General features: G+C 49.4%; 2 protein-coding genes and 1 long non-coding RNA gene across 5 annotated transcripts in view; 1 reads left to right on the top strand and 2 right to left on the bottom strand.

Moving 5' to 3' along the window:
• Positions 1-3672, bottom strand: part of LOC149872373 (uncharacterized) — a 76304-nt gene extending 72632 nt beyond the window's left edge. For all 3 annotated transcript variants that reach the window (XR_016440394.1, XR_016440396.1, XR_016440395.1), the window contains exon 1: positions 3402-3672. This is a non-coding gene — a long non-coding RNA (uncharacterized LOC149872373). The remainder of the gene's footprint in view (positions 1-3401) is intronic.
• A 71-nt stretch (positions 3673-3743) lies between these two features.
• The window catches only part of PYGL (glycogen phosphorylase L), a 34458-nt gene continuing 11795 nt past the window's right edge, over positions 3744-26406 (top strand). Inside the window, exons 1-11 of the mRNA XM_090034350.1 lie at positions 3744-3896; positions 3986-4239; positions 7311-7412; positions 9686-9764; positions 10536-10639; positions 15381-15512; positions 18101-18212; positions 18760-18842; positions 22110-22253; positions 22525-22617; positions 23902-24048. Coding sequence (XP_089890476.1) covers positions 3997-4239; positions 7311-7412; positions 9686-9764; positions 10536-10639; positions 15381-15512; positions 18101-18212; positions 18760-18842; positions 22110-22253; positions 22525-22617; positions 23902-24048 — 1239 coding nt within the window. The 5' untranslated portion in view covers positions 3744-3896; positions 3986-3996. The remainder of the gene's footprint in view (positions 3897-3985; positions 4240-7310; positions 7413-9685; positions 9765-10535; positions 10640-15380; positions 15513-18100; positions 18213-18759; positions 18843-22109; positions 22254-22524; positions 22618-23901; positions 24049-26406) is intronic.
• Positions 18851-26406, bottom strand: part of ABHD12B (abhydrolase domain containing 12B) — a 34398-nt gene continuing 26842 nt past the window's right edge. The window contains exon 13 of the mRNA XM_090034353.1: positions 18851-21723. Coding sequence (XP_089890479.1) covers positions 21705-21723 — 19 coding nt within the window. The 3' untranslated portion in view covers positions 18851-21704. The remainder of the gene's footprint in view (positions 21724-26406) is intronic.

Genomic DNA, 26406 nt, shown 5'->3' with positions numbered 1-26406 from the left:
TACCCCTTCAACTTGCTGCCAACCTAAGGGGCCTATGTTGAATCTAGTCCTGGCTTCTCCCTCTCCCTACCTTGCAGTTGGTGAGTTCTTCTCCTTATTGCCAAGAGCAATAAAGTGTCCTTAAAAACTGACTGGGGTTTTTATATAATTTTTACTTGAAAATGTGAATAGACCAGAGGCTTAATCACGGCAGCTGTGTGCTTTACCAATACACAAGGGTACTGTGGAAGTTGTGAAAAGAATACCATTTTTGAGGAGTGAGTATAAAGGATCCAAGAGCTTGTGGCTGCTTGCAACACATAAGCCCTCAGGCTTTCTGCTTTGTGTCAAATGAATTTCAAGCAAGCATGCAAATTCAGGATGTCCCTCCAGGGACCGGCTCCAAGTCCTCTCCAAGTCCCTTGTGCTTTTATCATTCCCATTCCGTTGCCTCTAATCATGACTCTTATCACAAATGCACTGGATCTGGCAAAGGACTTGAGAGTACTCAGTCCTGCACTGGTATCAGTACCCCTTGTTTTTAGCTTTTCCTCCCCTGATATAATGGGAGTCTTCATCATTGATCTGAGCATGCAAGCCTTCGGTTGATAGTCTCTCAGCAGAGGCTGACTGCCTGATTTTTTTTCTTCCCCTAAAGCAGTACCCTGGGAGAGTGAGTGGCACAGAGCAACTGAGGTCAATCTGTCCCTTCTTGCTGGAACAGCATCACTGCCTTAAGGGGCCAGAGGAAAACTACATATAGACTTGCTAATGGAATAAGGGGGCAGCTTTGGAGGCAATCAAACAAGAAGAGTCCAAGCCTGACCAAGAAACCTTGTTAAGGCAGATGCAGGGACATGCCAGCATGATAAGATCCAGCTCAGCCAACTTCTCTCTTAAAATCATTTGTGGTTTCAAACCAGTTCAGGCATGCATATCATTCATTTCAATGCTCCTATTCATCAACTGTAAAAGCCAGCCACACTCGCATCCCTTCTCAAAGTCAGCATTGCCACTGATTGGACTTTAATCCAGAGTTAATTTCTATGGGCTTAAACTGTTTGCACCAAACTCCAGGATGCACTGCCCTTGACACCTAAATGCCATTTATAACCAGTGAGCCTTTCTTTTGCCTGGAGTTAGCAACTCCTAATGAACAAATGGCACCTAAGCTTCTATTCAGACCATAATCCTTTCAGTTATTTGCTGTTAAATTAGAAAGGTTCATCACATTTGTTCCTTTCCAAATCAGGCCCGGTCTGCTTTTGCATCACTCCTTAAATGGCCCCTGCTGGCTGGTCTGGCTAGCTACAGTGCTGAGATACCATGCAAGAGGGCATCACAGCCGCACCTTGAGGGATTACCCCGCCCCCCCCCAAGATAAATGCCAGATGGTTAACAAAAATGCATGCTGTGCTTTGTAAAAACAAATGCCCAAGTCAAATTGCCCAGGACTTGCCCTAGCAATGCGGTATCATGCTTGTGGCATGTGCTCCTGATTCAGGGGAGAATCTTGTCCTGCACATTTAGCACGGTTTCCAATGGATATCATTGCAGGGGGCACTCCCACCTGCAGGTAGACAGCTCACTGCCTGGATCTGGCTATACATGCTATTTGCCCTCAGATTGAGACATGGGAGAATCTAGGATTTTGAAAACAAGGGCGTGCAGATACTGTGGTGCATCATCACATATAACACAACACAACACCATTTTTTTTCCAGGTGAAAAGAAACTAGAAGCTTTACTAATATGCTAGGGGCCTATGGCTGTATTATTCAGGTTAAGATCAAAGCAAAGCCAAATATCACTTTACTGGAATATGCAGTAATTCGCAACATTATAGATTATGTATTAGAAAACACAGACGAGGCAAAAATAACCAAAAGATGTTGCTGCATTAGTCTTGTAGTCATTAGAATTCAAGGGATGTCTCTTTCGGATTCATAAAACAAAACCCAGCTTTCCTGAGCATCTTGCCAGTGCATCCAATGCTTCACTGAACGTGATTTCCACACCTGATTTAATGCTTGCAGCTAGAGTTAAAAACACATGCTTCACGGCTGTGAAATAGGAGCTACATTACCAGGAGCAGCTAACAGGCAGCTGAAAGCACAGCTCAATTAGTGAAACATTAAGGCCATTTAAAAAGGAGAGAGAGGGTGGTTAACACCTGTGGAGTGAAGAGTTTAGAAGGAATTAGGCAGATTCTAATGGGCCGTGAAGACAGGTGACATCCTCAGCACTGCCTGGCTAGAAATACTGCTGCCCCCCCCCCCCAAGACAGCTGGCTATAAATTTTGGATGGACCAAGACTCACACCCCCTGGACACTCAAATGTCCTTTAAACCAGTGTTTCTCAACCTGCGAGTTGCCACCCCAAAGTGGGTTGCAAGAATATAGGAAATGGCCATGAGTAAACTTGACAAATGGATCGACAAACTTCAAAAATGGATTTTTTTTAAAAGTTCTTTAAAAAAAACAAAACACGTGGGAAATGGCGGCTTTTCCCTCGCAGGCTGGCAGAGCTCCAGCCTGCACAGGGCTGTTTGGGCCTGCCGTGCCCCACACACCCACCCTCTGCCCCGCATACTGGGAGGTACTGGGTTGGCACTGGCCATCGATGTTTACAAATGGGCTCTGGTACAAAAAAAGTTGAGAACTGCTGCTGTAGACCAATTTCAGGGCTGCTGTTAAAGCATCTGTCTCAGGGCATTTATACACCTACTCTTCTGTCCCACAGCGCGCTGGAGATCTGCTGATTAATCGTGTCTGCTCCGCACGCGAGCCGATGCGAACCGCGCCGCACCACGTGCAGTTGCAGATGTGGCAAAATGGGCGTCAAGAAAACGTAGACACGTGCTGGAACGAAGGCCCCTCTGATGTGTTTTGGTTCAAAAGCGCACCACCCCCATTTTCTCAGTGCTGATGTGCATCTCATCGCTTATACAGCTGCGAGCACTGCAGCACCGGGCACTTGCTCTCTCCAGGCACTTAGACACACGCGTCAGGGGTGAAACCTGGGCTCTTGAGGCACCGCTGGAAAGCAGTTGCCTGCTCCCCACTCTGCCGGCGCTGGGGCTGGCTATACGGCGCACTCATTTCCTCACTCGTAGGATTTGGGTTGACTTCACAAAGCTGGGCTTGGCTCCCTGAGCAGCAGTGCTGAAGGGGCGGTCAGGGTGGAGACGCACAAGACGGGGCCAGAGCCCATTATTAATTAACTCGCTGATCAAGCCAGTGCATCAACCAGCCAGGAGTCAGTCACCTTGCTCAGTCTCGCCCAGAGGGTTTTGATCGGCCGCAGGGTCCGCGGGACCGCACATCCATCACCCCGGGACTTGCAGGCGTGCCCCTCCCCCTTCCCCGCCACTAGCTCACCCACTCCCACGCATTCGCGTGCTTCAGTCATTTCCCAATACCTAGTGGCTTCAAACACCGTCTTAACGCTCCCGGTGATGCTTCTCTCAGGCCCAGACAAGGGGGGGTCGCTATGAAATACAGGATTACAATTGTAGTGTAACTCTAGCCGGCCGGGCCTGATGAGCTGGAGCAAATCCTCGCTCCACGTTTCTCACCCAGCAGGACCTAGAGACGTTTCTGTCGCTTAATGCTGAGGCAGAAAACACGCCGGGAGCCGGGCGGCGGGCCGGCTTGGACGCCCCCCGCAGGAAGGGGCGGGGCGGGGCACTCGGACTCTGCGCTTGCGCTGAGGAGCCGGCGGCTCCAAGCAGACGAGTGCGCCGGAAGCCCCGCCCCTTCCTCCCGCGCCTCAGGGCGGCGGCGGCGGGGGGGCAAACCCCTACAGGCGGGGCCGGCGGGGAGCCCCGCCCCGGGGCGGGGCCGGCGGGGCAGCTAGGTCGGGCGGCGGCAGCGCGGGGCAGAGGGAGTTGCGCTGCGTTCCGCTCTGCTCTGAGGTGCCGCGCGGGGCGGGAGTGGGGGAGGGGAGTGGGGTGATTGTGGGGGCGAGCGGGGAGCGCCCCGCTGACCCGGCTCCGCTCGCCAGCCCCCGCAGCCATGGCGCGGCCGCTGAGCGACCAGGAGAAGCGCAAGCAGATCAGCATCCGCGGCATCGTGGGCGTGGAGAACGTGGCGGAGCTGAAGAAGGGCTTCAACCGGCACCTGCACTTCACGCTGGTCAAGGACCGCAACGTGGCCACGCCGCGCGACTACTACTTCGCCCTGGCGCACACGGTGCGCGACCACCTGGTGGGGCGCTGGATCCGCACGCAGCAGTACTACTACGAGAAGGACCCCAAGGTGGGCTGGGCTGGGGCCGCCCAGGCGCAGGGGTGGTGCGGGGTGGGGGCGTGCAGGGCCTGGCACCTCTCCTAGGCGAGAGCGGGATGCGCTGAGCCATCCCTGGGGTCCCCAGGAGCGCGGTGCGCTGAGCAGGAAGCCCCCACGCTGCAGAAAAGGGGCCCCACAACTAAGGTAGGACCCTCCTGGGGGACCCCAGCCCAGGTGACTCCCTAGAGACTTGGGACAGGCTGAAAGAGCTCGGGTCGCTGACTCTGGAGGAAAGGCGGAGGGAGGCTTTGGCTGCATCTTTAAATACGTGAAGACTGTTTGCAAAGGGTGTAGCAACCGACTTCCTTCATGGCTGCAGGGGACGGGACTAAGAGCAACTGTCTTGCATTGCAACACCGGGACAGTTCGGTGGGAGATGACAGCGTGCTCTTGCAACACGTTAGCGGGCGGCCCGGAGAGGTGGTGCACGCTCCATCCTAGGATGTTTGCAAAGGCAAATCACACCTGGCAGGGAGGGTTGGATCACAGATGATCCTGTCTTGAACGAGGGCCTGGACTAGGATGATCTCCCAAGGCCTTCCCTACCCTACTGTTCTTGAATACTGTCCATGCCTTGAATTTAGCAGCCAGCTCTGGTCCCCACTCCTCAAAAAGGAGCTAGAAGAAGTAGAGAGGGGCTTCCCTGCAGGGATAGACTAAAGTGCCCAGGCCTGCTCGGTTGAGACAAGACACTTGAGGGGGAGCATGAGAAGGGTAACTGGCAAAGAGAAAGTGAATTAGGGATTTATTACTTACTGTCTCAGTACAGGCACTAGGGGTCACAAAATGAAACTAGCAGGTGACCAGTTTAAAACCAACACAAGGACGTTCTCTTTCACGCCACGTAGTAAAGGGTAAAGCTCGTGCCGCCAGATATGGTGGAAGCCGACCACTTAGCCAGACTGACCGAGGGGTTGGGCACATCCTTGGAGGAAAGGGGCGCCGGTCGCTATTGAGCACGGGAGTGAGGGGCACAACCTCTGCACCAGAGCGTCCTAGACCTGCAGTGCTGGAAGCTGCAAGGGAGAGAGAAACGGTGGAAAAAACCCTGGTCAGGCCCTGTTCATTCTCCCTTTCAGCCTCCACTCTTGGCCTCTGTCACCCAGGTTCCTGGGCAAGATGGACGTAGTGTCTGACCCAGTAACTAGCACTTACTATGTTCTTACAATCTGCCCGAATACCCCCCAGATCAAGCTTCCCCTCCCTTTGGATCTGCGTGGAGATGGGTGTCCCTTTTGGGAAAGGGGGGATCTGCTCTCGTCCTGTTCGTGTCTGAGTTCAGGTGCTCTGCTTAAACAAGCCAGGCTGCTTTAATTTGCTCTGGAGCAAACAGGACTTGGCTGGGGCCTCCGTGCAGGGCTGGGCAGTGCTGTTTCCTGCCTCGCCTTGCAGCCTTCCTCGGGCAGTGCCGGCGGGGTGCGGTCTGTCGGATGTTCCTGAAAGAACCTCCCAGCGCCTGGAGGAATGCAGTTGGCCACACTGCCTGGTTCCTGATCCTGCTGGAAAGAAAAGTGCTTTGCAGCCTGACGTGCGGCTGCCTTCTTGTTCGGGCTTGGGGCTGGCTTTGAGCAAGCCATAAATGCTTGGCAGACAGTACATAGGTGTGCAGCCCCACCGCACAGCAGGGAGTGAGGCTGCTTGAGCCCCGTCCCCCCGTTGTCCATAGGTGCTGCCTGCTAATTTCGTTGCTGAACTTTGCAACACAACTTTCATCTCTGTGCGCTCAGGTCACCTTTCCTAACTCTGGCCCCTATTGCTGTGCTGTAACTAGGAAACCAAAGAGCACAGTGGGGTTGTGCATTTTGGGTTTGCATGAATAAAGCTTTGCAGGAGACTTGCATAGTGCCTCATGCAGCTTGCGGCACTGCCTGCCCGGGCCTGAGAGCAGGAGGAAAAGGTTGGCCCTGAATGAGGGAAGAGTTGGAGCAGTCTCTTGTGTATTGTGGCTGTGTTCCTCTGAGGTCCTTGCTAGCCACTCTGAATTAATCTGGGCACAGGACTGCTGTTGTCAGTAGACTAACCAGTAATTCTGTTTGGTGCATTTGAAAACCCATCCCAATCTGTTGATTTTAGTTGCCTATTGTGAGATTTGCCCTGCTAGCTGCAATGGCTGGCAACACCTGTAGGTGCCTTTGATCCTTTTGCCGTGCGCAGCGTGGTAGAGCCCTGGCCCCTCTCCGGGAGCTCTTAGCTTTGCTGTAGCATCAGAAGTAGTGAGCAAAGGAAGAAACCAGAGTCTGCAGATCCAAAATCCTGTTGGTGGTTTAGAGTATTTGCCTGTTGGGTTTGAACAGCTCTGAGGCCTGGCGTGTGCACTGCAGTCTGTTTGGTCCAGGAGATGAAGTCTGCTCCATCTCCTTTCACCAGAGCCCACAGGGCCAGGGGCTGCCCTCCATCCAGCTGTGTGCCCTTCCCTGGGACAGCCATGGGACTTTGTTACAGGTTACGGCTCTAGGACCTCTCTGATGTCTTCTTCAAACAAAGCTCAGCCTCTTCCTCCCTTGCTGCTGCCAGGGCCCTTCCATTCCCTCATGCAAAGATGAATTGGTTTAAAATAGCAGCAAGGCTAGAGGGCAAAGAGTTGGAAGGAGAAACCAGGCCCCTCTCCTCCATGTCTCCAGGGCTTCCAGCAGCTGTCCAAGACCCTTGCTCTGCCTCTTGAATAGGAACAAGCTAAAGCAAAATCTCAGCAGACTAGAGAGCGTTTCTCTGGGGTTACAGCCATAAGGACTCACCACCCCTTTTAAAGTGAAGCAGAAACCTGTGGTTTAGATCCTAACGCTGGCACGTGGGGTCTCTTAAGCTGTGCTTATTTCAAACCAAGGTACTTGTTAGTAATAGAGATTTTTTTTTTTTTTTTTTTTCTCCAGGCTAACACAAAGACTTAAAAACATTCCTGATCCTATAAAGAGGTCCTATTACTCACTGCTTTAAAAGATGCTAAATTTGGCCAGGAGCCAGAGAAATTCTCTCGTAAAAAAACTGTTTGCTGTCAATGAAGTTCCTGACTGTTTGGTTGTTCTTCTCTTTCTGTGCTTCAGAGAGTCTACTACCTCTCGCTAGAATTTTACATGGGCCGGACCCTGCAAAACACCATGATCAATCTCGGATTGCAGAATGCCTGCGATGAGGCCATTTATCAGGTAAGCCTGTTTAGGTGAGTAGTAGTTAATCACTAGTTTAGAGAGCCACAAGAGGGAGAGGAGCATTGTGACTGGAAGTAACCTAGTCTATTTAAACATTAGACCCAAGTCCAAGGTTGCTAGGGGTATCAGCTGGTTGAGTATTCAAAAACTTCTGGTTATGGAAGGAAGCGACTTTGTCTTTGCCATCAACAGCTTGCACGTATTGCTGCATTTATAGCACTTCAGTATCTGAATAGGCCTCTGAAGAGTGACACCCAACTTCCCCTTCAAACAGGAGTGTAAGCATGGCGAGTCCCAACTGCCCGAGGCTTGCATCTGATCTCTGACTATGGAATTTGCATGTCATGTTTTCTCCTTGGCTAATGAGTACCTATGGAAATTGGAAACTGCTCTGTAAATCCAGAGTGACTCAACACTGCTGTGTAGCAGAACCGGGGCATGTTGCACACTGAGTTGTCACAAACTGAGCTGTAACCTGGTCCGGGGCTTGAGTATAATTGTTCAAAGCCTTTTGGACCCAATTTGATACTCCCTGATATGAGGAGGTTTATAATTCCATCAGTTGCAGCAGATCAGGATCGTCTTTGGTCCTCTGTTAGCAGACTGAGCTAATAATCGTATTTGTGGTTGTGTCACATGGGACGAGCCAAAATGGTTGTGGTCCCATGTGATGCAGAAAATGCTTATAAATAGCAGTCAAGAAACAGGCCAATAACCAGTTGGATAGTACAGTATAGTGGTAGATGCAGAGTGTGCGCTGTGATCACGTTCTGACTCGACCCATGATCTTGGAATCGGCTCAGTGTCTCTGTGGGCTTTGTTTTTCAAGGTGATGCAGCAAATTGCATCAACAGTTGAAAAGCAGGGCCTTGCAGCTATTAAACACTGTGGAAAAAGAGAATTCCAGCCACTTGGTGGTGATAAATGTATAAAAAAGAGTGGAAAGTTTACCACAGGCTTGAGATGACTAATGCACGCCTGCTTGGCTTTGCTCCCCCATTCTTCATTATATAATAGTTGCACTCACACCAAAGTTTTGCAAACAGTAGTTTACCCTTTTAGTACTCCTGTACTAATGTCTGAGAGCACTCCAATGCTTGGCATTTTTAAACAGTTTTTTGAACACATGGGTCATCTTTTGCAAAGTAATTTTGTTTAATTTGTTTCTTCACCTACCAATAACATGGATGGTGTAGCAGTGAGGCCCAAGATGACTTTCAGAGGAAGGAGATGCAACAAAGACAATGGTATACGTGTGGAAATAACTGGGATATGCTCTTCTGATTGTTTGGGGAAGACCTTTTAATTGAATTATCTCTACCTGCTTAACACACAGTGCTTTCATTTAAAAAACCCTCTCTACATTTGATAAGTTAAGCCAGCATGAATTGATCAGAGAAATATAGGGATGGAAGTTCCATCACGAGATCATCTAGACCAGCTCCCTGGTCAAGGCAGGATCATCCCTGAGTAAACCAGCCCAGCCAAGTATTTGGCAACCTGTATTTAAAAGCACCCAAGGCTGGAGATGGAATGGGAGCTGGTGGGTTTACACTTCTGGTGTACGCTGTGTCTGGCAAAGATTCAAGAGGGAATTTGGCCCTCAGCATCTATGCTCATCTCCAGAGATGAGGCTTGTGAATCTCAATTCAGGTTAGTCCAGCTTCGAGTACCGTGCACACCATTTAAGTGCGTACCTTTGGGATCGGAGAAGCAGCTGTGCTCTTACCCAAACCTAACAAATGCTGTTTGCTGAGCGCACAGTGCCATGGTATTAGTGCTACTCCTGGGGCAGCCCTGAGGGTGAGTAGCTCCCATTGCTTTCAAGGCATCTAATCCCAGCCCTTTGATAGCTGCCTTCCCTTCCCTGTTTCTGGTGCAGCTAAATGGGGTAGAATGGGTGAGGAGGCAGACAGCTGCATGTACAGCCAGTTACCAACTAGGCACTGGGGCTGGAAGATGCTATGCGCTTAAGCAATTTGCACATAACTGATAAGTGGAGCCAGTTGTTTATTGCTCCCACCGTAACAAAACGAGACAAAAACTGTTATGTAGTTACACAAATTGTGCGTGTGTGTGTGTATGTGCATGAGTGTGTACGCTGACCTTGCTTGTCAGCTGGTGAGGAAAGGATCCTGTTGCTGCAGTTAGCAAAGTTTACAGGTGCTTTGTGGGGTCCCAGGCCGCTCTTGCTGCCTTGTGGCAAAGTGCTGCTGTGAACGTTTGTTCTGTCTGGCATTCTTGGAGCTTGCATGTGTTTGTGTTCATAGCTGGGGCTGGACATAGAAGAGCTGGAGGAAATTGAAGAGGATGCCGGCCTTGGCAATGGAGGTCTCGGAAGACTGGCTGGTAAGTGAGTTGCCAGGTAGATTTGCCCAGCCATACCGCAAGTATTGAGCATCCTTGCGCTTAATGCAAGGACTGTGATCTGATGCATTTGCTTTGTGGCTGTGTCAGCGCACCCGAGTATGGGCCCCATTGTGTGAGGTGCCAGGTTGCACATGGTCCAAGGACCATCACCTCCCCACCCCCTGAGGGGTCGCAGTCTTTCCCACCTGATGGTGCTGCAAGCAGATAAAAAACCTTGAGGTGAAGCAACCATGACTAGCATCATTTGGAACAGCCTCAGCATACTGGCTGCTGGCTCATACGTGTCATGTGAACAGCGCTGCCTTTCTGCGTTGCAGATGTTGCACACGATGCTGGCAACAGGGGAACTTTGCATTTGGCTGTAAGCCATTGGGCCATTAGTTTGTCCCTCAGTGTGCCCTTTTGGCCTTTCCTAACTGCAGGAGAGCTTCCCATTTCCTTTCATATGACTGGACGGGACTGAATCCAGATTCCTATGCAGGCTTTGAGCTGCTCCTGTGTCCTCCCGTGCCCCCCCCCATCCCCCCCATCTTTCTGCTTTTGCCCCTTCTTAAGTAGGACCCATGGTTGTTTTGGAGTCAAACCACAATGAACCGCTGCAGTTGCACAGCATCTGTGTCCAGGCACTGCCTTGGTAGAATTGGCTTGCCGCACAGAAGGCAGACAGGGACTTTGGAAGCATCAAGCTTACCACCCATCAAACTCCATTCTGGGAGGCTTGGCTTACCCCTACTTAATTGTTTCCAACAGCCTGCTTCCTGGACTCCATGGCAACGCTGGGGCTGGCAGCGTATGGGTATGGCATACGCTACGAATATGGGATCTTCAACCAGAAGATCCGGGATGGATGGCAGGTACGGATGGGCAGAGCCTCTTTGCTTCCCCCTCCCTCAGGACTGAAAGGATGTTTCCTCCAAGCATCAGGAGACACTTGCAGAAGGCATGTTCTCCAGCTCGAGGGTTTCAAGTTTTACTTAGGCAGCAAAGCTGGATTTGCAGGTGCCAAAGCCAGAAGCAGTTTGCTGCTCACTGCTGAAGCATGCCTTGAAAGCCTGAAGAGTGTGCATGCATGTGTAACGGAAAGGATTTGCCCCTGAAGGAAAATTAATCTCTAATTACCTGCCTTGCAGCTGGCACACTTACAAGTGTATCTTAGACCCTCAACACCAAGTTGCACTGTTACTTGATCTAGATTGTGTGCATGTGTCTGTGCAAGAGGGACTGTGGGCTGTTCTTCCAGAAGGGGAAGTTGTTTTTGACTTGGGGATGGGGCTGTGACTTCTGCCCATTCCTCTGTCAATACAGGAAGAAAATCCTTTCTTTCTACATGTTTCTCATTGCCCCTCCACCGGCCCCCCGCCCCAGTAAACTCTCCAGTTGGACTAGCCCTCATGACCAGCTGTCTGATCTGATGAGTGATCAGACCGTATTGTGCTGGAGAATCCCAGGCTCTCTGCTGAGAGGTTTGATCCAGCATGCTGGGGAATGTGTTATCTGTATTGCTGGAGGGTATAGAGCCCCACTGTAGGCTGCAGTCCCGTTGTGGCACCATACAGATGAAGACCAGATGTGCACGGTCCCTTCCCTGCAGTATAAACAGATTGAGCAGAGGGAGAAAGGAAAGTTTTCTTGCCTATCAATGGGGAGTCCTAGACTCATAGGAAAGTAGGGCTGGAAAGGACCTCGGCTCCCCAGAGATCAAAGGGGGAGTTTTAGAGTCAGAAAATGGAGCCAGATGTTTTGAGGGTCCCTGCTCAGTGCCTTAAATGAAGCTGTTCTTCCTCTTGGCTTCATGGGGCCTGGCCAAAGAGCAGGAATCAGGGAAACTGCAGCCCACAATAGAGCCTTTGGTTGTTGACTCTTGCAGAAATCTGTGTGTAGCTGAGTCATACAGAAAATCATGCCTGTGAAAGAGGCCTGTGAGCCTTCCCTGGCAGTTGTCTTCTGCCACATCCGCCTGGGCTGGAGCAGTTCTTCCTCACTGCTCTGAAACCATACTCAGGACCTGCAGCAGCTGCTTCCTTGTTGAACAGAGGAGGAGCATTGGGCTGCAGGAGAAAGCTCCTTGATTTTTTGCGCGTCTTTGAAACCGGTGTAGAAATCCAGGTTAAGACAGCTTCAAACCAGTGGGTTGTTGAACTGGGAGAAACCCAGCACGAAGGCGAACGAAATAAAGAAGTCACAGAGTGGCACAGAGCCCTGCCTGATGCGTTGGACACAGCCCTTCCTGTCCACCCACATAGCTGCAGCTCCTCTCCAAAGCCTCATCTCAAGTCCTGCAAAATCTTTTCCTCTAGCCTGGGCAAATACAGTTTTTTCTGCCTTGCTCGTGTCTGTGCACAGTGGTACCCGTCACACCTGGGCAGAGCTCCCTGCTTACATCTGCAGAGCTACCTCCCCATCCTCCTTCAGAGCCCTGCTGACCTCTCTGTCTTGCTGGGAGCCCTGCAGAAACCTAACAGCAGTTAAGCTGCCATAGCTGTATGGCTGTTGCCTGCTTTTCCCCTTGTATTTCCCACCTCTTTTTGTCTTGTACTTAGACTCCTCATACTTTGAGACAGGAGCCAGCTCTTATTTGTGTTTGTGCAGGGCCAGGCAAAGCGGGATGCCTGGCCTCTGACTGAGGTTCGTCGGCCCTAGGGCAGTGCAAACAGTACATGGGAGCTCTCTGCTAGCTAGAGCCCCTGCCGTCCTGCTCAGATGGCCCTAGCTGCTTTTGTTGAAGTACATGGCATGTTTGTTTAAGTCTCTTCAGCTCCGCACGTTTGGCCTTGGAGCTTATGAAACCTGGAGGTGATTATCCGGAGTCCTCTGACTCGTAGAGAGAGGGGTGATGAACTGTATAAACAGTGGAGAAGCCAGCTGTTCCCTGCGTGTGCAGCTGGGAGCCTTGCTCTTATTGCAGAGCCCCAGGTTACACAGCGGGCCAGGGGACTGAATTGTTGCCTTGTCCTAACATGGCCCATCCTCTGTTCTCCTAACCTTTCCAGAACTGCTGTCTCCCCTGGAGCTCTGGTTTGGAGGCATGAAAGCGGTGTCTGATCTTGGAGCTTTCTCCTAGATGCCTTTCTGCATTGAGCCACCATCCAGCTTCATTAACAGGTGCCAGGATGAGATTCTGATTAAATGACCTGTCCTCTCCTGTCCCTCTAGGGAGATCCAGTTGAGTTAGCACTCCTGCAGTTCACTATTTGGTCTGGAAAAAGACCTGTCATTAGCCTATTGTAATCACCTTTGTCCAGAAGGGATATTCTCTGTGAGTCTTCACGAGTCTGGAGAATGTGCAGCGGCCTACACAGACTGGTATTTCCTGAGAGGGGGAAGGTCTTGCACGGTTGTGGAGGTCTGATTTACAATATTCTTTAAGCTGCAGCGTGTGGCTTTTTGGGACATGGGGGAATTATTAACTGAGACTCCTGCAAATTGATAACCAGGGTTCAGTTCAGAGGTTACAAAACACCAGTGCAGCTAATCCAGGACTGTCAGCGAGAGCGGTGACAAGGGGTGCCAAGAACCTGAAACGGAGCCCTCGATGGGGCTGTCCCATAAAACCCAGCCTGTAGCCCCGTAAAGGGACTGGCTCGATCTTCCAGCGGGCTTAGTTCCCCTGCCCTGGAAGAATGGAGTCAATCTGCCCAGTCATGTCTGCCCATGCGGTTACTGTAGTGTGCATATAATTTGTGCTTTGCCTGGGGCCATAATTTTAGACCTTGGGTTTTCTCCATCGAGTCAGCAGCCAGTACCTTCCTTCAAGTCCCTGCTCAACCAGTCTAGCCCTGAATCTGAGGAATGGGCCTGTTTATTTGCCTACTCACTGTTTCTGCAGCTAATGAACTTGGAAGACTAACCTAGGATAAACATCAGGGGGCAAAGAGAGCTTGCTCTGCCTATAGACTGAGGTTGGCAGGTGAGAGGGTGGAAAAGAGACTCTGGCTGTGTCATTTTTGGAGAGAAAATGCAGGTTGTGTCACTTCCTCTGCAACAACCATTTTCTCTCTCTCTCTTCTCACCCTTTTCTCCACGGTTGAAACCTCCATGGGACTGTATTTGGCTTTGGGCTTTACAAAACGGAGACCTCTTTAGGAGGGTTTCCTTGAAGTCTGGTGTGGGACGGCTTAGAAGTGAGGTATGTGCTTGGTGCTTGCGGTCTTAATATTTGAGAGAGCAATGGGAGGTCCAGTTCCCCCAGCTGTCTGTGGGCACCCAGCAGCCCCTGGAAGTCTTTCCCCCTGCATATGACGTTTACTCCCTGTATACCTGCAGGTCTTCTGACTCTTAACATATGCAGCTGCTTGACAAACCCTGTTTTTCTAGGCACTGCTGCGGAATGGAGAAGTAGACCAGAGAGAGAGAGGTTAGTCTTCCAGTTGAAGTTGTAGGACCTCCGGTCACTTCTTTTCTGCTCCCTGAGCTGCTCTGACCTCGGGCGGTCTGCTTACTGGTGAAGCAACGCGGTCAGTGAAGGGTGAGAGTCATGGCAAGGTGATTGGAAGAGTCACCAATAATCACATAATTAGATCGGCATGCTCTTAGTTCCGTGACCAAAACTGACACTTAATCAGCTTTAGGCTCGGATTAAGCAGAAGGCTGCTTTTCCCTTCTCATCTGGATGATACAACAGAGCGATCAGCCAGAACTTTTGACCTGGTGCTGGGTGAAATGTCCTCTGCCCTTCTGCACCTCGGGCACTAAAGCAGGGCAGAGCCTGGTGTGAAATCTGTGGTGGATGCAACAGCCTGATCCGGCAGTGGAACGGACTGCATTAGTATTTCAAGGTGTTGCCTGCATCTGCTGCCCTTGGCTGCTTTAGGGCCCTATTTTGAACTTGTTAGGCTTTCCTTTTTCTATCTCTACATTCACCTTAAATACAAACTCACTACCCAAAAAAAAATAGCCACTTTTCCCTCTTCTTCTTTTCTCCCATGGAGAGAATAAGCTGAGCAAGCTTGCTCCTTCACTTGTGTGGCCAAGGTGCCATCTTCCTTTACGCAGAGCAGAAAAACCCACGTGTTCCTGCTGTGCCCATGAAGGGCATCTGCTTGTCTTCGTATTAAGCTTTGAACCCTAATCCAGCTCTGTGCCGTGTCTCCTTCCCCACTTCATACTTGGAAATGACCCAGTTCTTGTTCTGTTCAGAGCTGAAGGCAATGCTGAGAGGTGGCCAGCTCAGTTTTTTGAGACCTGATCTTCAGAGTTTACTAGTCTTGAACAAAACGCCTGTATTCGCCTTGTCCTGTAACTTCGCACGTCTCTGCTATTCGGAACCATCTGAGAGGTTACATCAGAAGTAGGCCTCGTTTTTTGTTTTTTCTTCTACAAAGCCCATTTTCTAATGTATTTGTGTGCTTCCCATTCATAACGTGCTCCATGCTCATAATGCATGCATGCATCCTCAAGATCACTGGCTTTTTAAGGTCCGCATACTGCAACAAAACTGTACTGTCTCTTTCTCTGTACTGTTCCAGTCCCATATGCTTCTGCAAAGGCTTTCAGTAAAGAATGCTTGATCTCAAGTAATGAGGCAGCAGTGATGTTCAGTTTGCTTGGGCTTCACAGTGCAGCCAGCAGAGACCTGTCTAACCATCTCTCTTCCAGGTGGAAGAAGCAGACGACTGGCTCCGGCATGGCAACCCCTGGGAGAAAGCCCGTCCCGAGTACATGCTGCCCGTCCACTTCTATGGGAGAGTGGACCACACCAAGAACGGGGCAAAGTGGGTCGATACACAGGTACTGAGCTACACCGGTGCGAGCTGGATTGTGCACAGCTGTTTTCTGGCTGTCAAAGGGTGGAAAGCGTGGTTTCTTATAAGGTACAACGTTGGGTGTGGGGGTTTATGTGAACAAAATGTGGGATAACACGGCTGTAGAGAAAGTAATGCATCTTGGAGCTACTTAGCAAGGTAACTTGATGAAGGATCTGAATTGGGAATCAGCTGAAGTGGTGTCCACAATTTGTGGCTTATTCTTTCCATTCAACACAACCACTTATCGATTCTTCCTAATTTTGTTGAGCCCCCACACAGAGCATCCAGATAATCCAGAGTCATCATTTTAGATGACTACAGAGCCCCTGATGGGGAGGGGAAAAGGTTGGACATGTCACTTGCCTTTGGCCAGCCGAAAGGGAGTAACTTAGTGGCAGTCAGCTGCAGAGGGGCTAAATAAATGTGTGGTAGAGGGAAGAAGGTTCTTTCCATAGAAATTGCGCTACTCATTTCTTTTGCGAACTCCTTGCTTTCCCATCAGCATAATCAATAGGAATAGAAGACGTCGGTGAGGTTCTCCCGGCTGTTGAATAGTGCCCTGTTCATTTATTAGCTTATCTACAGCATCTGCATGCTTGCTTCTTATAAAAGGAAGTTGCTGGTTGCAAACGAATGATCTGCAAACTTTTTTCTTTTCTTTCTTTTTTTAAATTACTATTTGGTGGGGGGAAAAAATCTATGTATTTGATATACTGCCACCCCCCCGCCTCCCCTTCAGAAAGGCTCAGGACAAATTCTAGTGAAAGACAAAATGGCTTTTATTAAAGCAGATTAAAATAAAGCTAAAATATAACAAAGCACCCCCCTCTGCTCCCTTGCCTCTCGCTAGGAGAGCATTTCCCATGGCCCCCCCCCCCACCCCTCCCAGCTCAGCCTCACTTCCTCTATAAAAGATGCATTTTTTTCCTATATTCCCTCCATCCTCGCCCACTGTTGGGCCCCTAATGTTCCTCCTAAGCCTATGGCTCCCTCTCTCATAGGGGGCAGGGGAATGGCTGTCCCCAAAACCCACTCATCCTCCTCTTCCCCAACAAGCACTTTATTCAATTTTAAAGTATTACAGCAAGAAACACCAGAAACTCCTCTGCCCACATGTCTGTCACTGCCCAAGGGCACCATTTAGCATTGTTCCTTTAGCATTGCCCCAAGGCAGCGTTGGCCCAAAAGAGCCACCTGGGGAGGCCTGCTGGTTTTGCAGGGGCTGCAGTCTGGCTGGGCCCTTTTCCCTGCCTCCAGCTCAGCTGGCAGGAGTGCTGGGTCTGCCCTTTCCTCTCCCTGGGCTCCCATCCATTTAACCAATTTGGACATGACACTGATGATCCCGCAAGCACCAGCATCTTCACTGGGAAATGTTAAGAGTTAGAAGGGCAAAGGGATTGTGTGCAAACATGGCTGGTATTCAAGCTGGTGGCTGTGGGACCTGGGATTATGCCTCTTCAGAACTGTTCTTTGTGGAATGCGAACTCCAAGCTACTGATCTACAGCCTAGATGGCCCCCCAGCCAGGTTGGTCCAGCAGAGCCCCTCCATGCTAGCTGTGGATTCATGCCTGTTCAGCTGGTCACAGTGTCTTCAGAAAAAGGCACAATTAGCAGACGCTTCCTGCTGTGGTCAGAGAAAGGGAACTTTGCACTGCACAATCATGCTGCTGACAGGAAATGAGCTCTTATTACCCCAGAGGCTGGGTCTGGAAAGCCTGGCCCTTTATACAAGCCCTATTTTTAATGAAACATTTTAAAGCTCCTTCGACAGCAGCTCCTTTGTCGGGCAGTGTTGGCTGATGCCAGTCCGGAAGCTCTTCCACTTCCCCACCAGCACCCTGGCAAATTGCAGGAGCCACTGCCAATAGGCAATCTCTGAACAAGACCCTTGGTGCTGATGCGGGCAGGTAGCCAGTACTTGGGATGGCTGGGGGCCCTCTGGAGTTGGTTGCAAATAGTACCTGGCTGATCTGGGCAACTCCTGGCTGCAGACCGGAGAGAACAAGGGTTGACAGCCTTTATCTACCACTGACTTTTCTCCTCGCTCCTCAGATTCTTTGCAGACCTGTGAAATCTGCCCTTAACTCTGAAATCCAGGGCTTTCCAAAGTAAGGATGCTCCAGTGGGTGTAACGGGGGATGACATCCTCACATGCGTCTAGGTACCTTAGATGCCCTGTAAGGCACAAGTGAATGATACTCCAGTAGCTAGTGACCCAATTACAATGCTCACACCGGGGGGGCTATCACTGTTTCTCTTGACTCGCTTTAACTTGTTTTTCTAACTTAGTTTTATGCACTGTTTTCATGGCAGCCTTCTTTTTTTTTTTTTTTTTTAAGCTGGACAGAGGATCATGAACTTGGGAGTCTTTCTGTTGACTGCTATGGGGGTTGGCTAGTCTTCATCTGTTGCACCTTCACTGATGTCTACAAGGCTGTCATTTTGCACAGGGCATATGTGCACTGTGTGTTGTATGGACAGAGGCAGAATATCACGTGATAACCCTATCTTAATTCCTGCCTCCCCTCTCATAAACAGCATCAGTATGAGTCTTGTGACTTGTGTTCCAGGTGGTCCTCGCCTTGCCGTATGACACCCCAGTGCCTGGATACATGAACAACACAGTCAACACCATGCGGCTGTGGTCTGCTCGGGCCCCCAATGACTTCAACCTCCGGGACTGTGAGTACTACTTTGTTCGAGCGTTAGCTTGCTGGTTTTCTCAGGCTAGTTGGGTTCTTTGGGGCAAGGGAGATAGCAGGGAGGGGCTGTAGTGAAATTATTGGTAAATGCACCTGGGGCCAAGACCAGGACTTGCTATTTATGCGACTCTAAACTCATGCAGAAGGGGGAAGTATGAGAAGCAAATGTGTTAAATGTGCACGTGTGAATCTAAAATTATTTTCTGGTGGCTCTGCTAATGGCAATGAATGCATAGTTTTACTTGGTTGAAGAGATATTCCATGCTTGCCAATCTGGCAGCACTTCCTTGGCTGAAGCTGTGTTTGTCTGAATGCCTCTTGACAAACGTAGCAGGCAGGAAGCCAAAGGCTCTGGGTTGTTTCCTGACTGTCCTGCCAGCTGGTCAGCAAACCTGTATTGTTGTTTGTTTGTTTGGGGTTTTTTTCCCCTACATCCAGCTAGCAGCCACCTTCCAAGTGGCTTCCACAAAGCCTGTCAAGCTGCTTGCGTGACGTGCAGGTGCATTGACTTTGTCATTCCCTCCTAGTTAATGTTGGAGACTACATTCAGGCCGTCTTGGACAGAAACGTGGCTGAGAACATCTCGCGTGTCCTGTACCCGAATGACAATGTAAGTCACCCACCTCCTTGGAGGCAAAGCTGGCTCTTCTTGAAACCTGCTAAAGATTTGACTGCTGGAGCCTGTTAGCTGGTGCTGATTGAAACAGGGGTCCTTGCAACTAGGAAGCAGATTTATCTGGCCGTCAGCGCCGTTAGCAACCAGAGCTTTGTTTGCAGTGGGAGCATAAGAAACGGTAACAAAAGAACAAGGACTCCTAATAATAACTCCTTGATGCATTGTTTAGGTGTTGGCAGCTCACCAAAGAAAGGCTGAGATCCTGCTTCAAATGAAGCTGGATCTTCAAAGCCAAAAACAGCTACTGCTGAAATTGCCGCTTAAGGCTTTTTTAATACTTTCCAGAGGCCACAAAAGCAGTTGGCTCATGGGAGTCGCCTTTGGCTGGTATTACTGTGTGCCTGTAATGGAAGGCATAAACCATTTCCAGCCTAAATCTGCATTGCAAGTGATTTAGACGTATTGATGAAGTTCCTCTTCCTGCTGAATTTTGACACATCGTTTGCAAACAAAAAAAAAAAGCAAAATCAAAAACATTGGGGGCTTTGGTGTTTTGTTTTCCTTCAAGAAATATAGCTGGCTCTGAGTGAGCATGGATTAGTTTAAGATGCTTGGGATTCTTAAAAGCTAAACTAGAACTTTATTTTTTTTTACCCAACAAAATTGGACCATTTGTGCCACTTGGTGTTTCAAAAACCAGTTAGAACTAGAAGTATCCAGTGAAAGTGTGGGTTATATTTAAACCTCACTTGAGCTAGTGTCAGATTTTTCGCCCTCTGTGCACCAAACTGCATTGGTGTTTCTAGCAATCTTGCTGCCTTGCATTGTTCTTGCAGTAAGACCAATGATGCTTGCCATCCCTCAGTCCTTGCTACCAGGACTGCAGCAGTCAGAAAGGTTCATGTCTGCCAAGGCCTGTTTTAGATGTAAATTCCTCCAGCTGTGACGTATATTCAGTGTCCTTGATGACACATAAATCACTTTCATTGGACTTTAGTTATAAACCACCTGCTCAATCTGTTGCTCCTTATTTTAAGACAAATGGTACCATCTAAAAGAAATCAGATGACTTCAATATATTTAAGCACATGTATCCATTTGACGCCCTGTATAGGCTTCAAATAGCTTGGTTTCACTTTCCCAGAATTTCTCATCTAGCATTATTTTTCTGGTTGTCTTATGTTAGCTCATTATAAGTTCAGGAACATTTTATGAAAATCCACCTTAAATTGCATTAGAAAAAAAAGAAAGCGAAATAACTTAAGAAATCAGTTCCCTTGACAGTTGCAACTTGTACTTCCAAATCATTTGTGCACTGAAAAATCCCACCCTGAAACCTCATTTTAAACTTCAAAAAAAAAAAGTTGTGTATTGTAAAATATTTGTCTCTAAGCCCTGACTTCTGTCCTTTGGTTGGCCAGGCAGGGCCTGTTAGGAGAAAATAAGTCCTATTTAAGGCATGATTCTTAAATCCAAAATGAGTTGGGCTGAATTCCACAAGGTCAAAACATTGCGAGAGTTTGTTTCCCTGCTGTTGGCTTCAGCCCAGAATTGGAGAATGGTACTCGGAGATCACGGCCTGTCACATCCATAATATTACCGCAATGTTTGCTTTGTAGCTGTGCTGTCAGATTAGCACATATCCAAAACCAGGAGCAGTCCCACTTAAATGGTGAGGGCAAGTTGCCTCTCGGGAGCACTCATTGATTGTTAGGTCTGCATGCTCCTAGAAGCCTTGGAAGTGAGCTAAATCACTGACTTCTGACCCTGTTTCATTTGGGGTTTTGCTACACACATGCCCATCTAGGAGCACATGGATATCCTAGCTAGAGCGTACACCAGCATCATTGGATATTGGTAAAACTGTGACATCTGTCTATACCCTAAAACAGGATTTGCACAGGAATAAAAATAGATTCTTCCTGCACACCGGAGCCAGTCCTTTGGTCTGGGAAAAATCATGGAGTGGGAGCTGGAAATGTGAAAGAAGCCAGCTAATAAGAAGCTAGTTTTCCAGCCTGTTGTTCTCTGGCTTTGACCCTTATTTCTGTTTAATCCCACCACAGCCTGGCCAAAGGGTGAGGAGAGCTTTTCGTCCGGTCTGTAGTTGCGAGCTTAGATGAGTGTGCATGAATGTTTTGAGCTATAGGAAGAATGAGTGGTGACTGTTGTAGAGGCAATTGTTAGGGAGTGATATAGGCTTTATAATTTAGTCATCTTTGTTACAACCATCCCTGATGGCCAGCACTTTCAAACCAGGGTACCTGAAGTTAGGGGTCAATTGAATTAAGTAGGAGGTTGAGCTGGGGATATTTTTTAATGGGGGAGGGTGAAGACTAAATATTTGTTTGCATTGGCACTTCTTAAATTGCCACCTTGAAAAGTTTAAAAAACAAGAAAACCATGGAGCTTAGTAAACCTCTTGTGCTGCCAAGGTGGGGTGGCATCTATTTTTTTTTCCTTGAGGATTTTTGGAGTCTAGAGCAAGTACTCTCTCTCTGTATAGTGTAATACAAAGAGATTTGAATAAGCCTGTGTCTAGGAACGACCTGAACCTCAAAGCACATACGGTCCCCCATCTTCCCTGGAAGATGCGGGTCTGTTGTCCCCAGAACCATTAGGTCGGCTCTAGTTAAGAGTCTGACACGAGGCACCTGATGTTTGAAAACGTTGGCTGAAGAGATTCCTTGTTTCATGTGTGCCTGATCCTAACACTCAAAACTGCCTCCAAAAAAGCAGAGAACTTCCTCCCATTGGGACAGACTTTGACGCTTAATCCTAGCCAAATGTGTTGGCTGCCTGGCTCCTGTCGCCAGATATGCAGAGTTTCTTAGTGCCTCTATTCTTGGGCTGAATTCAGTTGTTCAACAATTCCCTGTAATATAAAAAAAGATAGTGGGAGGGAAGGAAATAAATTAAGCAAACTTTCTTTTCCCCTCTCTCCTCCCCCCCTTCCTTTGCCAGCACTGGTATTTCTCCTGCTTCAGACAATGACACACACCTGGGCAGCTCTGTTTGAATCTTGTCACATTCACTGGGATTCATGCGCATTAATGCAATGCTCAGTGCTGAAGTTGCCAGGATGGCAGCAGAAAGAAAGCAATCGGCTTTCAAATCATTTTGCACCAAGCCAGCAAGAAGCCTTTCTAAAGCCAGCCCCTTTGGCTGCAGCACATAGCATGGATGGTACTGAAAATGCTATTGGGCTAAAACCAGATCAGCCCAAGCTATCTGCCAATCTCATTTCTGTCTCTTCGGCAGTTTTTCGAAGGCAAAGAGCTGCGGCTCAAGCAGGAGTACTTTGTTGTGGCTGCCACCCTCCAGGATATCATCCGACGTTACAAAGCGTCCAAATTCGGAAGCACCGACAGCGTCCGGACTGTGTTCGACTCTTTCCCGGATCAGGTAGCAATCGTGGGTGAATGAAGCCTGTTAGCATCCCAGATGCAAAGCTGTCTTTGTTACAGCTTCAGAAGTGCTCGGTTGTAAAAACCAAATAACCCTATTGGGAAACGATCTGTTTTTCCTAACGGAAATGCTTTCCAAACTCTCCAGCCTCCATGGAGAGAACATCCTTGGGAAGCTGCTGGGATGAGCACTCTGCCCACAATCAAGTAGTTTTAGAGGTGAGAAGACCTAGGCGTAATTATTTAAACCATGTGTGTCATTTGTATAGGTAGCAATACAGCTGAATGACACTCATCCTGCCATGGCTATTCCTGAGCTGATGAGGATTTTTGTGGACATCGAAAAGCTGCCATGGAGCAAGGTTTGGAAAACAGCATGTGCATTTTTATTGTGATGGAGACTAGAAAGTATTGCAGAATTAGTCTTGCTAAACAGCATGCGTCTGCCTCGGCATATTTTTCTAATGGCATATGAGAGACTATTGCTAAAATGCTTAGTGCGCCCCTGTAATTTTGTTGAGTTATTACTAAGAAGGCCAATTGGCTTCATAAGGCTGCAGAGGGCTTGCTGTGTCAACACCAAACATGCTGCCTTCACCTGGGTTGCAGCTGTAGGCACTGCGCAAATCCTTGCATTGGTTTGCGTGCCACAAGTGCACATTTAACACACTGGTGCAACATGCTGTGCATACATTTGCATGTGAGCTCCTGAAAAGTTAGTCCATCTCTTGTTGCACTTCCAAGCTACCTGCTAGCCTCTGAACATTTCTGAACAAACCTAAGTCTGCAGCCTTAAAAGCTAGGAATATTGGGCTGGAAAGGGTCTCCCTGGCCATCAAGTCTATGCCCCTGTGTTGCCAGGCCATTCATTGTCCAAAAAGCCTGCATAAAAGCAACTAGGGTACACCATGCTTCTCCTGGGATAAGAAACAGCAGCTGTGTATCACCTGCTTCATGAATAATTTGTATCTTCAGCATGGGAACCACACTAGGATTTGTGGAAACAATAACAGCCTCAGGACTGTTGTAATCTTTTGGACAAGATCAGTCTTGAACCCTAATGGGTTGGAGTCCCATGAAGCTTTCACTGGTGACCTAAATCTCACCATTCTGTATTGGGCCATGTGGGAGCCTATTTATTTAAATAGAAACTGTTGTTACATCTTCTGCCCCAAAGAAACAAGAGTTGTCTTTAAGGATATGCAAAACCCTAGTCTATCTGCTGCAAGATGAGTATTGTTGTCTTGCAGAAAACTAACTGGCCCATGCTTTTTTCTTTTTATATTTTGCCTGAAATGCTTATTTCATTATAGGCTGTGGAAGGGAAAGGATTGGCATAAGCACAGATTGAAGTGTTGTTTGTAATACAGTGGTGTCAGGGCCCCTGCTATGCTAGGTGCTGCATGTTCACATAGTGAGAGGCAGTCTCTGTCCCAGAGAGTTCCCAGGTTATGTAGCCAAGCCAACATGGGAGACGGGGTCCCTTCTTACTGTGTACCTGTACACTGGTACCCCTATATGACAGGGCTGCCCTTGACATGTGCACCTGCAGTAGGGACAAGGCCCTTTCTGCCTTGAGCATCGCACGTGTTCTCCTGGGGTCATGGCATCCCCTGCCTGTTAACTGCTTGCCCATTGCCCACCAGGCCTGGGAGATCACGAAGAAGACATTCGCATACACCAACCACACAGTGCTGCCCGAGGCACTGGAGCGCTGGCCGGTCGACCTGATGGAGAAGCTCCTGCCGAGGCACCTGCAGATCATTTACGAAATCAATCAGCGACACTTGGACGTAAGTGGTGTGTGGCACCAACAGTGAGCCTGCCCCTTGCAGGGGGAGAGGGGATGTCAGCATCCTTCTGTGCCCAGCCTGGTCCTGGGTGCTGCGATGAGCTGGCTTGTCCCTAGGGTGGAAATGGTTTTGAGGGTGAGGGGCTGGTAACATTTTGACTATGGAGGCTGGGGAGAAGGAAGGGACCTTGTAGCATAAGTACAGAAGCTGCAGATTGGCAGCGAGTCCCTCTTGCTCATATTTGGAGGAGCTGCAGCTTAAAATGAATCTGATTTTTCCAGTTCTTAACTAGACCTCCTGAGATGTGCACAGCTCCTCTCCTCTTGGAGTGGGAAGCTCCTAGCTGGGGACACAGGGACGCAAACCTCGTGGACCCAAGAGACCCTGTGCTGCCAAGTGTGCATTAGTGATCTGCCCTTGCATTTGGGCTGGAGCCGTCAGGCTCCCTCAGAGCCAAAGTGGAGAGAGAACATGTCGCAGCTAGGTCCTGCCCAAGCCCCTGATGAACCACTAATGCATCTATTTTTGTATCCTGCTGCCATCATAGCCCTAGGACTTGGCCACAAAAAGCAGCAAGGGGAGAAGTACCCCTCCCCTCTCCTTGCACTAATGGCTTTTCGGGCTGGGATGGGATTGCACTTAGACATTGTGGCGCATTTGTACACATGCTTGCGCCCCAGCACCAGGTGCTTTGTGGCACACACACTTGTATAAGCAGTGAAATGCATGTCAGCACTGAGAAAATGGAAAATGACAGTGGCACACTTTTTTTGAACTAAAACACCTCAAAGGTGTTATAGTTCAAAAGCGCACCACCACCAGTTTTTGTGCACCAAGGTGCATTTCACTGCTTATACAACTGCACGTGATGCAGCACAGTGTGCATCAGCTCGCACGCGGAGCAGACTGATAACCAAGTCTGCTCCAACCAACCTGATTTCCGGCACATCACGGGACAAAACGGTATGTGTATAAATGCCCCACGGTGCCACTTAGAGGCCAAATGCTGTTCTGCCTAGTTCGTGAATGAGGCAACGAAGCCCTGGTGGCAGGGATAGAGGAGATGTGGGAGGAAAGGTGCCAGGCAGTTTGTGCTCCTCTTTGGGGAACCTTAGTCCTGCAAAGCCCTTGACGTGGCTTTTCAAAGGCAGCCCCTGGGCAGCGATGCCCCCTGGGTGGCTTGGAGTAGGATGGAGGCAGTGGGTGGAGGAAGTGAAGGAACAGCAGCTGCGATGCAGCCCGGCTCCCCAAGCCCTGCAGTGTCCTTTCAGCGTAGGTGCTGCCAGGTGGCCAAGAGCTGGTGTTCCCAAGATAGTCCCGTTAAAGCCTCTTCTGGGACATGGATCGCACTCCTGCCGTTTAGGGGTTGCCGCCCCTTGTGGGTTTCACTGTATCTCTCAAGCTGGGTATGCAGGATAGGCAGTTTGTCTGTGGTGAACGTAGACCCCTTGGCAGTAGAGCTAGTCTGTTCGTTCCCCTCTAACTTGCTCTGGAGTCTGTGGGGGTGAGGGGCTATGTTCACAGCTGTGTGCACAGCTCTGTGATGAATTACTTGTCGGCATTTTCTTAGCACATAGGCCACGCGCTCTCCAAACTAGAGCTGGATCTAGTTACGGGAGGACCTGAGTTCCTCCCACGCTCTGAGATGTGGTCCTCAAGCCACCTCTGTACTGCTGTCCCTGCTTCACAGGTGTGGCAGGGACTAAGGCCCCTGGAACATGTTGATTTAATGGTGCAATGGGATTTGATTCCCCAATCTAAATCATCCAGTCACTGTTGGGATCAGAGAATCAGGAGGAAGGCAGGGGGAGTCCAGGACTTTCCTGTACAGGGCAGCTGAAGGCCAAGTGCCTGCATGTGGGCCTAACAACCAGCTGCTTGTCAGCCCAACCAGACAGTCTCAGGTCCCATTCAAGACCCAAGGCTGTCTGTAGACTGAAGCTGACCATTAGCTGACTGTCAGCCCCGACCCTAGACAGTCCTAGAGCCAGTTCACCCAGGGCTGTCCGGGCTGACAATCAGCTGACTTTTCCAGACCTGGACAGCCCCAGGTTTAAGACCTGAGGCTGTCCAGGCTAAGGCCAATAATCAGCTGACTATCAAAACCCTGCACTGGACAGCTTAGAGCAGAAGCATCTTCTGTCAGGGGTTTTCCTGGCATCTCTGGAGACTACGAGGGAGGTGGGGGGAGGTGATGTCCTTGCCCTGCTGGGGACTTTCAACTTGAGGCCAAGCAGCTCTGGTGTTTCTGGTGCTCCAGGGGGTATCAATGACTTGCCCTTAGGGGTTTAGGGAGAATTTAAACACCCAGCTTCTGTAAAACCTGCCTTAAGCAACATGTCCAAGGCTTGACGGGAA

This window comes from Crocodylus siamensis, chromosome 2 (assembly GCF_052110815.1).
Source record: "Crocodylus siamensis isolate JL-2025a chromosome 2, ASM5211081v1, whole genome shotgun sequence".
Taxonomy (NCBI): Eukaryota; Metazoa; Chordata; order Crocodylia; family Crocodylidae; genus Crocodylus; species Crocodylus siamensis.
The sequence above is the reverse complement of the archived record's forward strand: the minus strand, read 5'-3'. Positions and strand labels throughout refer to the sequence as shown.